General features: G+C 59.6%; 1 protein-coding gene across 1 annotated transcript in view; it reads left to right on the top strand.

The window, feature by feature from the left end:
* Positions 1-15,127, top strand: part of TMEM132C (transmembrane protein 132C) — a 192,120-nt gene that overhangs the window by 169,131 nt on the left and 7,862 nt on the right. The window contains exon 8 of the mRNA XM_039879486.1: positions 4,245-4,388. Within this exon, the coding sequence (XP_039735420.1) occupies positions 4,245-4,388 (144 nt within the window). The remainder of the gene's footprint in view (positions 1-4,244; positions 4,389-15,127) is intronic.

Here is a 15,127-nt window from a genome sequence, read left to right as displayed (position 1 = left end):
TGAGATGTCATTCGCCTGCCACAAAATGCTCCAGTTAAAGTCTATAATTAAGTGGTTCTTCGTGTATTTACAGGGTCATGCCCTCATCAGCACGGTTTAAGTCCAGAACGCTTCCGTCACTCCCAAAGGAAAACGCACGCGCTCTAAGCTGTCATGCCCCCGGCCTCCAGCCCCCGGCCCGCGGCCTGCGGCCCGTCTCTGCGTTTGTTCGTCTGTTCTGAGCATTTCGTATCGACGCGGTCACATGGGTCTGGTCTCTCTCACTCAGCGCCGTGTTTTGAGGCTCCCCCACGGTGCGGCCGGGCGTAGTCCCAGTGTTTCGAGGTTCCCCACTGTGGCCGGCGTGTGTCAGAGTGTTTCGAGGCTCCCCCACGGTGCGGCCGGCGTGTGTCCGAGCTTCGTTCCCTTCCGTGGCTGAGCCACGTTCCACCACAGGCACCAAGCACATTTCCAGGCTCTTCTCGCCGTGGGAACCCTCATCCGGGGGTGTTGCTCACGGGCCCCCACCACTCCTGGCATCGGCGTCCGTCCCCTTGGCCAGTCCCGTTGGTCTGACACCTTCTTCAGTTTATCGTCACCCTTCAGCCTTTTTAACACTCCAGAAGGAATTCTGTGTTTTCTTTATTTAAAAATTTAAAAATACGATTTGTAGAAGATACGAAAAATGTCAAAACCAATTTACATTTATGAGGGCGAATCAAATAACAGGGTGTTTTCTCAGAAGCCTGGGGCTTCGCTCACATCGGCGTCGACGGTGACCTGAGGATGCCCCTCGATTGATTCTCTTCGGCAAAACGGAGCTTTCTCTGGTCTGTGATGGGAGGGGCGGAGGCGGAGCAGACGCAGTCGAAGCAGAGAGACGCCGACAGCCCCACAGAAAGCCTGGGCGCCAGTCGTGCCCCCGGCGTGTGCGGGGAGGCGGCGGGCGTGCCCTGGTGTCCGCGGGAGCCGCAGGGACTTGTCGCCGCCATGCTGAGCGGCTCATGGCTCAGCAGGGCCGGAGGGGGCAGGTACGGCCTGGCCTCCTGCAGAGGGAGCTACGTGGCGATGGCGGCAGCTCCGGGCACCTGCGCCCGCACGCGTGTCCCTCCCGGCCTGCGGGCTCGCGGTCAGTTTCCACGCACAGCGCAGCTCGATGCATTTAAATCGTGTGCGGGGCACGTGGCGGTCACTTCTTCTCGACTACCGGATGCGGGAGCAGCGGCCGGCACGGCTCACGGTGTCTGCGGCGTCAATCCCACATGCGCACACGCGTGCACACTCACGCCCCCCCCACAGACGCGCACGCACATTTAACTGTCCAGGGAAGCTCCCCCCTGACCCGACGCATCACTCCGAGTCCTGGGGACACGGCAGAGGACCTGTGTGGTCACACCTGGCTGGCGGGCCAACCGCGCCTGGGTCCCACGGCCCTCCCTGGCCCCACGGTGTTGGCTGTTGTCGTCGGTAACCCCCCTGCTGCGCCCGGCCTTGGGGCAAAGCGGGACATGTGTCCACCCCAAACGTGCTGACTCAAGGTCAGGGGGGTGCGGGACCTCTTTACTCCCCGGCCGCTCCGATGCACCGCGGCTTCCCGTGCGGCGACAGCCTCAGCCCCCCGCTGTGTCCCCGCGTGTCCCCCACCCCAGTCCCAGACGCACGCCAGGTCCCAGGGTCTTCCCCGCAGACACGTCACGCTCCTCTGCGGTCTCCCGCCGTGGATCCTGCCCCTCCGCCACGGTTCCGACGACCCCTCCTCAGGTCACGAGAAGGGCGCTCCCTTGTCCCCCGTCCCAGCTCAGCGTCCCGGGCTGTGTTAACAAGCTGCATCGGTCCAGTCCGGTTACCGGAGCAAAGCAGCACAGACGGCCGCTTAAACGCCGGAACCGTGCTTTCTCCCGGCGCGGGAGGCCGGGGTCCGAGGCCAGGTGTCGCGGGCGCGGCTGCTGCTGAGGCTTCTGTCACGGATGTGCAGGTCAGACAAGGCGGTCGGTCCCCTCTTTGCTCAGACCAACTCGAGCTGGATTTTTGGCACCAGTTAGTTAATGACATCGTCCTGCTGGACCAGCGTGGTGGTTGCCTGCTCGCTGGTTTCTCCCCGCCGTCCTGTCCGCCTGTCTGAGCAGGAGCTTGTCCCTCTGGGTCACTCCTTTGTGACCGGTGACAAGGACGTGCTGGGTGCAGACTAAGTATTCACTAAACGGCTGTCGACTCTTCATGGATGGCTCAGATTCGACCGCGGGGAGAAGGCGTGGCCCAGCTCCTAACCTGTCAAATGCGGAGGTGAAGATGCCACCGGCGGACAGATGCTGACCGGGTCACAGAGAGTCGACGACGAAGCACGGAGCAGAAGCCAGGGCCCCAGTCGCCCGTGGCCACGGGTGACAACGACTCACCAAAACCGTGCATCAGAACGGTGATGTTCAAACACAGGGCTGTCCCAACACGTGCCTCAGCCAGTTTGTCCTGGAGCCCGAGGCCTCCCTTGCCCATCTGCTCTTCCTGAGACGGCTCGTTCTCCGCTCCTAAAACCGATACGGGTCGGAGACCTCGTGACATTAATCATGACAGTAATTCAGTTTAGGGGTAGTGAAGCAAGTTAAGAGGACAGTGCGTGGTGTGTGTGTAAAAGGTGGAGAGAGAGAGAGAGAGAGAGAGAGAGAGGGAGGGAGAGGGGGAGGGGAGGGCGAGAGGGAGTGGGAGTGGAAGGGGAGGGAGAGAGAGAGACTTAATGCTAACTTTGAGAAAGCTAATCAATGCTGATCCACGCGGGAGTTCGGGGCCTTAATGAAGCCATTAGCCAAAGGCCATTCGGAGGAGGAAATGGGGAGACGGAACTCTGAGCACATTACCTGTAATGAACCCAAGAAGGGACCGCGGGGATTCTTAGCACCTGTGATGGCCGGCGTGCGCGCTGCAGCCCAGCTCCAGGAACCCCGTGGACCCTGCAGAAGACTCCCCGGGGGCGCGCGCGTGCGGGCTGCTCTCCGTTCCTGACAGACGCCTCTTCCCACGCTGTGTCGTTCAATGCCAAAGGTCGTTTCTGGGTCAGCTGCTTCCTCTGCAGAAAGGACTTTGAAAATCTCTCCCGTTGCATCTCCCGCTTCGAAGCGGGGCAGTGTTTCTGGAGACGGACTTGGGTAAAAGGTGCCCAGAGATGTCCCAAAGCCACAGACGCGCTTTCATCCTCAGCCGGCCAGAAAGAGAACCATTTCAAAAGTGCACGCAGGTCGCGCTCACGGACTCGAGAGAAGTGCTCTGGCCATCGCTTTCCGAGCACGACGCACAGGGGTGCCGTACCGATCACTGGGCACGGAGCCACGAGGAGCCACGAAGGCCCCCTCCCTGCCATGGGGGGCCCCTGTGAGCACAGGGAAAGGCAGGGCGGTTTGCTGAGAAGTCTGCATAGAAAACGAAGCCCATAGTTCCCTGGTGTCCACCACAATGACTGTGGACATTTGGGGACGAGTCCTGCCTCACAGGCCTCGTGGTGGACGGACGTCTGCTGTCGCTGCTCTTTGCCTGCTGGGAATCTCTCCGTTCCCTCCCCTCCCTTCTTCCCGCGGGACTCGGTCTTGGCAGACACATCACTCGGAGCGGCCCCATCCTCCCTCGGGCTCTGGGGAAAATCGGGTTGTCGTCCAGCCTCTGGAGGCTGCCACTTCCGGCTCACGCGGCCTCCCTGCGACCTCGACCTGCGTCACCAGTCACCACACCTCCTTTTCCTCTGACCCACACGCTGCTGCTTCTGAGAATGCTGACGGTTACATTGGGCCCACCCCAGATAACCCAGCATAATCTTCTTAGCTCAAGATACTTACTTAATCACAACCTCAAAGTCCCTTTTACAGTGTGAGGACATCAATCCACAGGTCCCGGAGATTAGCTCGTGGGTGTCTCGGTGGGGAGGTGCAGGAGCCCACCAACCACAGAAGCTTCATGCTCAAACCAGCCAGAATTAGTTTGTCACCCACGACCACAACCGAACTGAGGTGTAGCTTCTGCGTGGTGTCTGCAATAGAGAGAAAAAAGGGTAAATATCTCTTGATTGTTGTTAGAACCCAGGAGGATGATTATAAATAAACCGAAAGTCAGTTGTTCAGCATTCTTGGGAAATTATTCCGAAGACCGGTCCTTTTACCCGAGTTCCTAAGGCGAGCGCCCTGGTGTCTCGTCCAAACAAGGACAGGTGGGCGTGCGCCAGGAAGGTCCCCCGACCCAGCCGACCAGCTCCCCTGACCCGGGCCTGTCTGCTTCTCCCGCAGGACACCGAGATCCTGAACACCGCCATGCTCACAGGCAAGACGGTCGCCTTGCCCGTCAAGGTGGTCTCTGTGGAGGAGAGTGGCGCCGTGGCGGACATCTCAGAGGCCGTGGAATGCAGGTCCGCGGACGAGGACGTCCTCAAAGTAAGTGACTCCGTCAGCCCCCCGGAGTGGGCCGATGGGACCGTCACCTGAGCATCCCGTGGGTGAAGAGAGTTAAGCCCGGGGAAATTAGAGGCTCGACCGTTCGGCTTGTGTACACCGCACTGCCGGGCGATTTTATGTAAAAATCAGCTCGTTTTCACAGTGGCGGCAACCAGTTATAAGGTTTTTTAGTGGGCAAGAAATTAAAAACTTAAATACATCTGCAGTGTGGGTCGCGCCCACGTGGCAGCTGCCGGAACTCCAGTTCTTTAAGGCAAACGATGAACCGGGGGTCAAACTGAGCCCGGCGCCTGACATGTAAAGTTTGATCGGAGGCCGACGCCGTGACTCTTTCCGTACGGTCTGTGGCTGCATTTGTGTGACAATGGGACAGTTGAGTCATCGTGACAGAGCCCACGCGGCTCGCAAGTCCAAAATACATACCTTTTGCTCAAGAAAGCATCCAAATAATGGTCTTTTTCCCCCTCTAATGGAGTCTGACGGATAGCACCCCGTCTTTTCTGGGGTGTTAAAGCCCCGAGTGAGTAGAAGAGAGGGAGGACTGGGTGGAGAGACCCTGTCTGCACGCCCCACGCCCAGTGTGGGCCCGCGGCAGCCCGGCGGGGCCCACTGTCCCCTGCACCGGGTGCGGCCACGGCGGGGTCACACTGTCGTGGTCTGCGTCACCGTGCCCGCCTTCCAGCACGTGGCGCTGAGGCATCCCAGCAACGGCAGGCGAGTCCCTCCATTCTCTGACTGTTGGGAGGGACGCTCCTCACTCGCCCGGAAGCGATCCATGGGCCCGTGGTGGCCCTGAGCCCACAGTGCTCCACAGAGGACCCCGAGCCCGCGGGGGCAGGGAGCAGGGGGCCGAAGGGCTAAGCCACGCCATCCAAAACTCTAGGTGCATGTGGGACTTTAAATTCCCTAGTAGTCGCCGTTCAAAGAATAAAAAGAAACGAGAATCTCTTTTAAAGAATGTATTGTGTTTAACCGATTAATCGGTTCTACAGGTCATCAATATCAAAATTATTGATGCGATAGTCCACACTTGTCACTCAGCCTTTCGAACACAGTGTGCATTTCACCCCGAGCACCCCTTGGCTGCAGCCCCGGCCGGGGGCTCCCAGCCACGCACGGTGAGTGGCCGCTGTACCGGGCAGCAGGGTCTAAACGCACAGGCAGGATTTCCCCGGTTCGGCACCGCAGATACCTTGTGCCAGATGATTCTGTGAGATGCGGGCTGCCCCGTGCACTGTGGGATGTTTAGGAGCATTATGGCTTCTACCCACTAGAAGCCTATAGGACTCCCCGAGTTGTGACAATCATAAGTATCCCCAAATGTTACTAAATGTCCCCTGATAGGAAAAATCACCCCCACTGAGAATCAGCGCTCCGTTTGCCTGGACAGCACCCCCACTTTGTTCTGTCCGATGTGACTTTGGCCAAGATGGGGAGGGGGGAGGTGCTGGGTTTGGCTCTGGAGCCCACCCACCCCCACACGGCCATGGACCCACACTGAGTGCTCGCCGGCCACTGGCCTTTATCACTACTGATGTGCCGTGTCCCCATGAGCCAGGACTTCTGATAAGTCCAACACCGTGAAAGGCCCCCCAGCACCGTCGACTTCTCCAGGCGGGCGAGAAGCAGCCGGCAAAACCCAGACACAGGTCCCATCACAGCCGCGCACATGGCCACCCGCAGCTGCTCCTAAACGCGTGCGACGTGGAGCCCAGTGCGGGTATGCGCAGGAATATAATCGGTGTTTTTAGGGAAATAAATGTATTCAGACTAAAAATCGCCTCGTGGAACAGATTTGGAGTGGACCGTGGCCCGAGCTGCTGGCAGAGCGGGGTGAAGGTGGCATGGGCAGACCCAGAGGTCGGGGGAGGACGCGGCCAAGGACGGCGGTGAGCGCGTGAGGATGCGCGACTCGGGGGTGGGCTCTGAGGAGGGGACATTTGGGCCAGTGAGCAGGGGACGTCATCACTGCCAGTGCCTGCTATTGCCTGTGTACCCCGGTTTGCACAGTGCTCTGACACTCGGACACCCACCTGTCTTCCCGAGTGACGTCTGCCTGGGCCACACCCTGGCACATGCTTTTTGTGGGCGCTCCTGAGGCCATGGGGGCCGGGCGCCGCGCACGACGGGGCGGGCATGAATTCCCAGTGCCACCTGTCTGACCCCCAGGCACGGTTCCAGCTAACGGATCCCAGTGCAGAGCTAAAAATAACGCAGAGGGGTCACCGGCAGCCCAGCCCTCCCGGGCCACCCAAGGGGCCAGCGTTGGTCCCCTCCGTGGCGAGCATGCTCGGCCGGGCGAGGCCGGCGCTCTGGCCGCGGGCAGCCGGCAGCTCTCCCTAGCGCTTCTACGATGCCACAGGCTCTGGGCTCCGGAGTGCTCAGGCCTGCAGGGACAGCCACAGGCTTTTAAAGCATCGGTGAGAGAGCGGACCGTGTGGGTGGCGACCCACCCCACCCGCCCGCAGCAGGAAAGTGGGCCGACTCCCCACAAGCTGGGAAGAGCCCCCCGTTCCCGCTTCTCAAGCCTGGAGCTCCAGAAGAAAGGCTGGGACATCTCTATCCTCAGAAGCCATTTGGTTCCGAGAACGGCAGAACGTTGAGGACAGCACAGTGACTCCTGGGCGCAGGCCGGCCGAGCGGCACTGCCCTGCATGCCCCTTCCGGGGCCGGGGGTGGCACTGGGGCCAAGGAAGACCCTCGCCCGAGCTCCCCTTCCAGCACCGGGTCCCCCGCGCGGCTCCGGTGCGTGCCTGAGAGCTCGCCCACCGCACGCAGCCCCTGTCTCCCGCCTCACGCGTTCATCCGGGAAGTGGGGGCACACGTGTACGGCGGGCGTCGTGGGGTGGTTGCTGGTTCCCCACAGTTATACCTGCAAAGCACGAAGCGCGAGGCATTCACACAGCTTGTCTCGCTGCCCCGGGGGACGCTTGGCCGTGTTTGGAGACGCTTCTGGTTGCCCCAGGGGAGAGGGGCTGCTGGCACCTAGTGGGTGGGGTCCCGGGGGGCTGCTAACCAGCCTAGACGCCCAGGGTGCCTGACAACAAGGGCGTTCCCGGCCCCAAGTGTCGGCCAGGCCGAGGTCAGCACACGCAGGCCGGGCCAGGGTGTCCGCAGCCTTGGAGCCACGGGTCGGAATATCATTTTATTCTGGGACGCTGCCAGATACTCTGATTTGGGTTTTAAAGAGATCACTTGGGCGAGTCTGAGGTGGATACTATTGAAAGTTCATTTTACAAATCAGGAAGCCAAGGTCCAGAGAGGTTGAGTGACTTGCCCCAGGACACACAGCCGATAAATGGCAGAGCCAGGGTTCGAGCCCAGTCTGCCCGGTCACCGGCCCGCAGGTCTCAGGCTCCTGGTGCTCGGACGAACTTGAAAACTGCCGCTCCCCTCACAGATAGACGTGCGGATCTGCCTGACACTGTGCCGCCCAGCACGGCCGCCACCTACGGCGCGTGGCCACTGATGTTTACACTCGTGGCTACCGTATTGGACGACACATATGTAGGACACTGGAGCGCCACAGGAAGTCCCGTGGGAACCGGAGCCTTCGCCTGGTGAGACCTGTGCACACCTTCGACCCTGAGAGAGGCTGGCAGGTGGGCTAGGTGCCCGGGACCGGCGGGGACTGGGCAGGTGGTTCTGACCCCCTCTCCGAAGCCGCAGAGGACACTGCTCCGAGAAAAGCCTTCATGTCAGATGAGACCATTTGTTCGCGAGTCACATTGCTCTGGCGCCAGCCGAGGAGCCATCTGCTCCGCCTCGGGGGAGAGCTGGGCCCGGGAACAGTGGTCCCGCCAGATACCAGACGTCTGCCCGACTTTGCTCTCGCCGCGAGGATTTGGTCCCAGGCCGCCCCGGCGCCCGCCCCGCAGCGGCCCCTTTATCTTTCCCAGGGGTGGTGCGGCCGTGGAGGGCGCGCCTCTGGGGCGGGCTGAGTGGGGTGACGCTGTGGCGTGAGGGGCCGGGCCGGGCGGCCGCAGGCGTGGGGGGTCTGCTCTCCCGGATCCACTGTTCTTTCTCCCTCTCGCGTGGCGGCTCCTGGAGGCTCCAGGTCCCCAGCTTCCCGGGTTCGAGTCCCACAGAGACGAGATGCTCCCTCCGCCCAGTCAAAGACCCCGAGACCTCCTGTCTCCGGGCCAGGCTGAGCCGTGGGACCTTCCCGGCCCGCACCGGGGGCCAGGGCGGTGCGATGAGCTGTGGGTCCGGCCGCTGCGGGGCGGAGGTCAAGGCCGACGGCAGCACATGGGCTTAGCACGCGCGTCTGGGGAGGGACCCCGGGAATATTTTTAAACCGTTACAGAAAACGAGTGGACGTTGGGCCTCCGGGGAAGTCCCCCTCCGCGTGCGTGGACGCGCTCGCGTGCGTGCGCTGGCCGGGTGGATGTCGGGCGATGAGTGTCCCCAGCGGCGGGAAGTGTGACACCTGAGAGGCCGACACCTGCACATCTTCTCCCCGCCCGCCCCACACGGTGGTTGCCGTGGCAACACGCTGCCCGCAGGTAGTAAGACCATTTCTGGCCATTTCGTTCTCCCTGGGGCGCCCGCGGTTGTCTGCCAGTCGTCTGCTCGGAGGAGGGATCGACAGCGCCCACAAATAGAGACTAAGAGACTGGAAACTAAATAAATAAGTAGACGCCGGCGCTTAGCTGTGCCGGGCGGAGAAAGTCGGGGAGCAGGGGAGAAAGCAGACAGGGCACGCGGCCTGCGAGGGGGCGGACACCTTAGGGGCTGGCCTTCCATACCTCCAAGGCCAGCTGCTGGCCCTGCCCTGCCCAGCGTGCCCCCAGACCCTCCGCCTGGTCTGTGAGGCCCGCGAGACACCAGGCGGGAACTGCAATGCTTTTAGGGTTCGGGCCGGGAACAAAACTGCGTGTCCTCGTTTTTCAATGCTGGTAACTGAGGAGATATTTTAAAAACGCGTGCAGGCCAAGTGTGACCTCAGGGCCGCTCATTTGCAAGCTCTGATTCATTCATTCATCCATTCATTCCTTCATTCATTTTTCAGCGTCCGTTTCCCGTGGACCTACTATGTGCCAGGTTTCAGGTGCTAGGGATACGACCCTGAACAGACGGACAAAATCCTTGTCGCGCTAGAGTGTGTGTTCTCGGGAAAGGGGACAAGGAATGGCGGAAACAAACGGCTAAATGGATGGCGCGTGAGACGGAGCGAGCGCTAGGGAGCACGCGAGGAGGGGGTGGGGAGGTTTCGGGGAGTCGCGACTATAAATGGAAATGGCAGAGAAAAAGTGTCAGAAGTTTACGTTCGCGGAAACTCCAGAAGGAACCGCGGGCGGGAGGCCGCAGAAAGCCACCTGCGCATCTTCGCCTCAGAGGATCCGGTGTCCTAGGGCAGGGTCCCCAGCCCCCCAGGCCACAGACAGGTACCGGTGCCCGTCCTGTTAGGAACGGGCCGCACAGCAGGAGGTGAGCGGTGGGCGGCGAGTGAGCGAAGCATCATCTGCATCTGCAGCCGCTCCCCGCACCTGCATCCGGGCCGCAGCTCCGCCTGTATCCTCAGGCCTTAGATGCCCATAGGAGCGCCGGTCCCTGGTGCCACAAAGGTTGGGAACCGCTGTTTTAGGGTCACAGCTGGGATAGAAGAAATGTAAATCTGATTTCTCTGTCTCTGAATTAATTTCTGCTTCCAGCGTCCATTCTCCTAAGTGGAAAAACAAAACAAGCAGAAAACCGCTCGAGCAGGGCTTTGAATTCCGACCATGTAAGTGTGTGATGCCGACTGGAGGTGCCGAATGAGCGGGGTGCCTGCGGGGGGGACCGGGGAGTCCGCAGCACAGAGGTGGAGTTTAAAGCATCATAATGAAAGGCCACAAGGAGGAAAGGCATCTGTCATGGATGGGGTGTTTGTGCGCCCCCGCCCCAGACTCCTCTGTCGGGATCCTAACCCCTAAGGTCATGGGGTTAGGAGATGAGGCTTTGGAGAGCTGCTGGGGTCGGAAGGGTGGAGCCCTCACGACTGGGATTCATGCCCTTGTGAAAGGGACCCCAGAGCTCCCTGCCCCTCCTGGGACATGAGGGCACAGCAGAAGGTGTCATCCGTGGACCGGGAAGCAGGTCCTCACCAGACACCGGATGTGCTGGCACCTTCTTCTGGGACTTCTGGCCTCCGGAGCTGTGGGAAATGAACTGCTGCGCAGTCCCCCCACCCTAGTCTGGCCGCCTGTTACAGACACAAGACGTATACGACGCCCTGGGAACAGAACACAGAGGGGCAATGGCAGTGTTTTGAGGGGCGCGTTCCGGCTGTGGGGCATCAGCCTCACCTGGGGCCCTGTTAGAGATGCAGGCGTGGCGGCCGCACTGAGACCTGCGTTGTCGGAGACTCGGGATGGCCCAGCGGGCCGCGCTGACCGGCCCTCCCTGACGTGCACTCAGCTGTGAGAACCTGCTCGGGGGTGTCACCTTGCACGCAGCGGTGACCAGCAGATGCCTCTGCTTTCCCCATGGAAGGTGATTCCTCAGAGTCTCCTCCGGAGGGCAGGTTTGACGTCCCCGGGAAGTGCCCAAGGCCCGAGTGACCACAGAAGATGTCAGCTGATGCCCAGCAGGCCGCTCAACCAGAATCCACGTGACCCGCCCCAGCCCTGCAGGTTCTTCGGAGCAGACTGGCGAGGTCAGTGGTCGCCGCGCGTTCAGCCCGCGTGGCTTAACTCTCCGAGTGAGCAGAGTCGCGGCCGGTTATCTCAGTGGGCGCCCCGCCCACGACAGAAGGTGAGAAAGACATCCAGAAACCAAACTGGGCCACCGGAGGGGCTTCGGGCCTCCCTTTGTGCAGACGAGCCAGCTCGTCCTGTGACACCGTAGTTTCTGCTTCAGCCACTCAGGAGATGATGATGCTTCCTGAGACTTCCCGGGCACCTGCGGCAGCTTCGGGCACAGCGGCGACCACGGCCCCGTCCTGCGCTGCGACTCCACACCCTGGGCGTTCCTCTGAATTATTTATAGGTTCTGGAGCAGCCAGGTTCCCCCTCGCCAGAGCTCAGAAAGGTAATAAATGAGGGAAGTCAATGGCCTGTAAATGACAACATTGATTAAAGAAGTGATTACTGATACGACGCACGCCTGGCTGTTAGGCTCGCGCCTGCGCAGACGAGGACCACGTTTCCATGCTAATGAGAAGTCTGGGTCGGCGGCTCCGATTGGCTCCCACCCCTAACCAGCACGTGAACATCGCTGAACCGCTCCTGACCGTGAGCGAGAAGCCCCGCCCATGTGCTCCCCTCCCCGCCGCTCTCTGCCGCTGTCCCATCCAGCCCGGCCCTCCCAGCGCGCCTCCGAACAGGGGTGCGAGCTGAGGCTGAAAATCGGGCCCAAGCGGCCATCCATCGTTTCCGGAAGCCGGCGCCCGAGAGGGTGATCAGAGGAGTTCGTTGCTCCCATCGGATGTTATTTTATCGGGTCCGCAGACAGGACGTTCGGACGGGAGGCAGGTCAGCGAGCTGGCAGGTTGTTCTCGGTGTGGAAAGCGCTCTGTGAAGAGTCCACGAGGGACTTCTCGACCTCTGAAACGTTACATAAGCCTTCGTGTGCCTGCTTTTCTACCGTAAGAACTAGCTTTACGTATATGCTCTAAGGAGTCAGCGACCCCAGAAAGGCTGAGACGCTGCTCGAGTGCTTTCTAGAAGTTTTCAAATTAACTTGTGTTTCCACTGCTCTTAGCTCCATCTTAGCGCAGGCTCTCACCTCATCACGCCTCACCCCAAGATTCTTGTTTGGTTGTCTTGAAGAGGGAATCCCCATGAAGAAAGGGTACCATCCGTCCAGCTGTCCATCATCCATCCAGGGTACCATCCGTCCAGCTGTCCATCATCCATCCATCCATCAGCTTACCCATCCATCCATCATCATTCAATCACCCATCGTCCATCCATCCATCCAATCTGTCCATCTGTCCAGCTATTCATCATTTATTCATCTAACCCATCCATCCATCCATCGTTCCCTTCATCCATCCGTCCATCCATATATCCATCTGTCCGTCCATCCATCCGTCCGTCTATCCATCCCGTCGTCTGTCCATCCATCCATCGTCAGTCCATCCATCCATCCAGGTCCATCCGTCCATCCATCCATAAATCCGTCGTCGTCTTTCCCATCCATCCCATCCGCCATAAATCCGTCCATCCATCATCAGTCCATCATCCATCAATTCATCTAATTCCATCCATTCCGGTATCCGCTTTGCCGAGCTCCGGCTTCATGAGCAGCTGGTGTGAGGAAGGAAGAGATCGAAGATGAAGCAGATGCGCTTCTCGCCCTCCAGGATTTCACAGCTTAGCGGCAGATGTGAGCGCGTGGGGCCCGTGTAAATCACAGCCCGTGAGCTTGGCACGCAAGACAGATCGTGCTGTTTCTCTACGACCCCGCTTGACTTGAAGGGGGCAGAACATAACCTCAGTCTAATTTCCAGGAGAACGAACTATTGCCAAGGTCGAGAGGAAGGGCTTCTAGTCTTCGGGGCTTCCGTGCGTAGTTCCTGGGGGCACCGTTTTCAGTCAGAGTCCACAGGGCGACCTCTGATACAGTCCCACCCCGTCCATGTTGCCCCTTCCTGCCCACTGCACGGAACCCTGGCGTCGTCCCTCTGCTGTTCTGCCACGTGGGGATGTCCTTGGAGCTATAATTGGATTCATGTCCTTAAGGGCTGAGTCTTTGGAGCACAAACTCTGAATGCTCGCAGACTTTTTATTTTCCTTCTCTGTATGTTTGTTTTGCTTTGTGCTCTGCCTGCAAAGGTCCGCTAGAAACGGGGAAAGGGAGGGGAAGAATACAGAGGAAGGGAGCATAGGCCGCTGGCACTAATTCGATGCCGTCCTCCACGGATGAACAATTATAACACAATTATGCAAATAATTCCAGATGTCAGGGGAGGTGCCCGGCCAGGCCAGCCAGATAGGGTGCTCCCAGGCAGAGGGAACTACATGAGTGAAGGCCTGGGCATCCTGTGGAACCATCGGGGCCGTGTGCTTAGAGGAGAGAGGGAAGGAACAGTGGGGGCCCTGATGGCAAGGAAGGCAGGACAGCCCTTCTGACCCTGGGAGGCTGGATGGGGTCAGATGTGGACATAAGCCTGGGGAATGTGCCCATGTCATTCAATCCCAGGCACAGTCCTGTGCGGCTTCAAGTTCACTTTGTGATTGTACCGATTCCCACCTCGAGCTGCTTTCTGCTTTCCATCCCAGGGCCTTCTCAGATGCCTGGGGTCTGTGTCTCAGCCTGGAGGTGCAGGGGAGTTAACCCACAGGGCAGCTCTCCCCCCATGGATGGCTGTGTAGGTTTTTCATGAATCCTTGAGGAGACAGCCCAATAGCCACAGCAGCAAATGCAAAAATGCACCTTTCCATTGGCTTTTCCTCTTTCTCTGCCTCCCTCATCCTGCTCCCTGGCCCTGGCTCTCCAGGCTCACCTCCCAAGTAAACCAATTGCACCGAACCCTTGTCTCAGGCTCTGCATTGGGAGGAGCCTAAATTAAACACGTGTGCTTCGCAAGAGAAAAAAACCAAGTGGAGGAAGGGTGGTCTCTGCGTCCCCATGACCTCGTCCTCCATCCCATCTCTGTCGCTGCAGGTGTCTGACCACTGTGACTACATCTTTGTCAATGGCAAGGAGATGAAAGGCAAGGTGGATGCGGTGGTGAACTTCACGTACCAGTACCTGAGCGCCCCCCTGCACGTCACTGTGTGGGTGCCCCGGCTGCCTCTGCAGATAGAGGTCTCTGACACAGAACTGAGCCAGATCAAAGGCTGGAGGGTCCCCATCGTGGCCAGTAAGAGGTGAGCCCGGTGGGGGAGGCACCAGAGCATGCTAACAAAGGTTTCGTATATCCGTCATCACTCGAAAGGAGCGTGCAGAGACCGGCACATAGTAGGTGCTGCTATTATCAGGGCAGCTGCATTTCCTGCACCCTGGCAACCACCCTCTGAGGACAGCGAGGCCAGGAAGGCCCAGCCAGGCAGGAAGCTGCTCACGGTAGAGGCAGCGTCAGACCCAGGCCACTCGCATCCCGCACTCGGGGTTCCAGCCGACTGTCCCCCGAACGTGACTCCCCCAGAGGGGAGTGGCGGGAGCTTTACATTTTTCTCACCCCTGAGCCCCCAGGGGATTTGACTTCTGGTTTATTTTCTATAAGCGAAACAGTGATTCTTTTCCCCATGCTTCATGCATAGCTATAAGTTTGAAAAGCTCTGTGCACAGCAAATCATAAAGTTTAATTACATTTATACTGGGACATGGGTTACCATTTACTCTTAAACGAACAAAAAATAACTCTGACTTATTTTTCGTGACTCTAGACTGTCACGTGTAGGAGTTTGGGGTCTTATTCGCCCAGCTCCGCAGCCCCTCGAAAGCCACGTAGGAGCTGTCGCCGAGTCCCTGACCTCCTGCCTGGAGTCCTCCGTCCTAAGCCACCCGCGCCGTTTTCCGGACAGTCTGCCAGGCGCCAGGGTCTTCCTCTTAAGGGCCAAGCTAGATCTCAAGGAGAAGAACTGGGACTGTGGGGTGTCGGACCCAGTTCTACACGGAGGAGCTCGTCCTCACTCAGAGAGGGCCGCCGTGAGCCCAGCCAGTACTTCAGACCGCTCGGTGGTCATGAGTGGCCAGGAGATCGGGTTTGTCCCATGTTCCTGAGCAGGGTGCAACGGAGCCTTGCCGAGTTCGAGTCCAAGCTCTGCCGCTTGCCAGTGAGCGTGGGG

This window comes from Pteropus medius, unplaced genomic scaffold (genome assembly GCF_902729225.1).
Source record: "Pteropus medius unplaced genomic scaffold, Ma_sr-lr_union100, whole genome shotgun sequence".
Classification (NCBI taxonomy): Eukaryota; Metazoa; Chordata; class Mammalia; order Chiroptera; family Pteropodidae; genus Pteropus; species Pteropus medius.
Note: the sequence above shows the minus strand (reverse complement) of the source record. Positions and strands in the feature narration are given on the sequence as shown.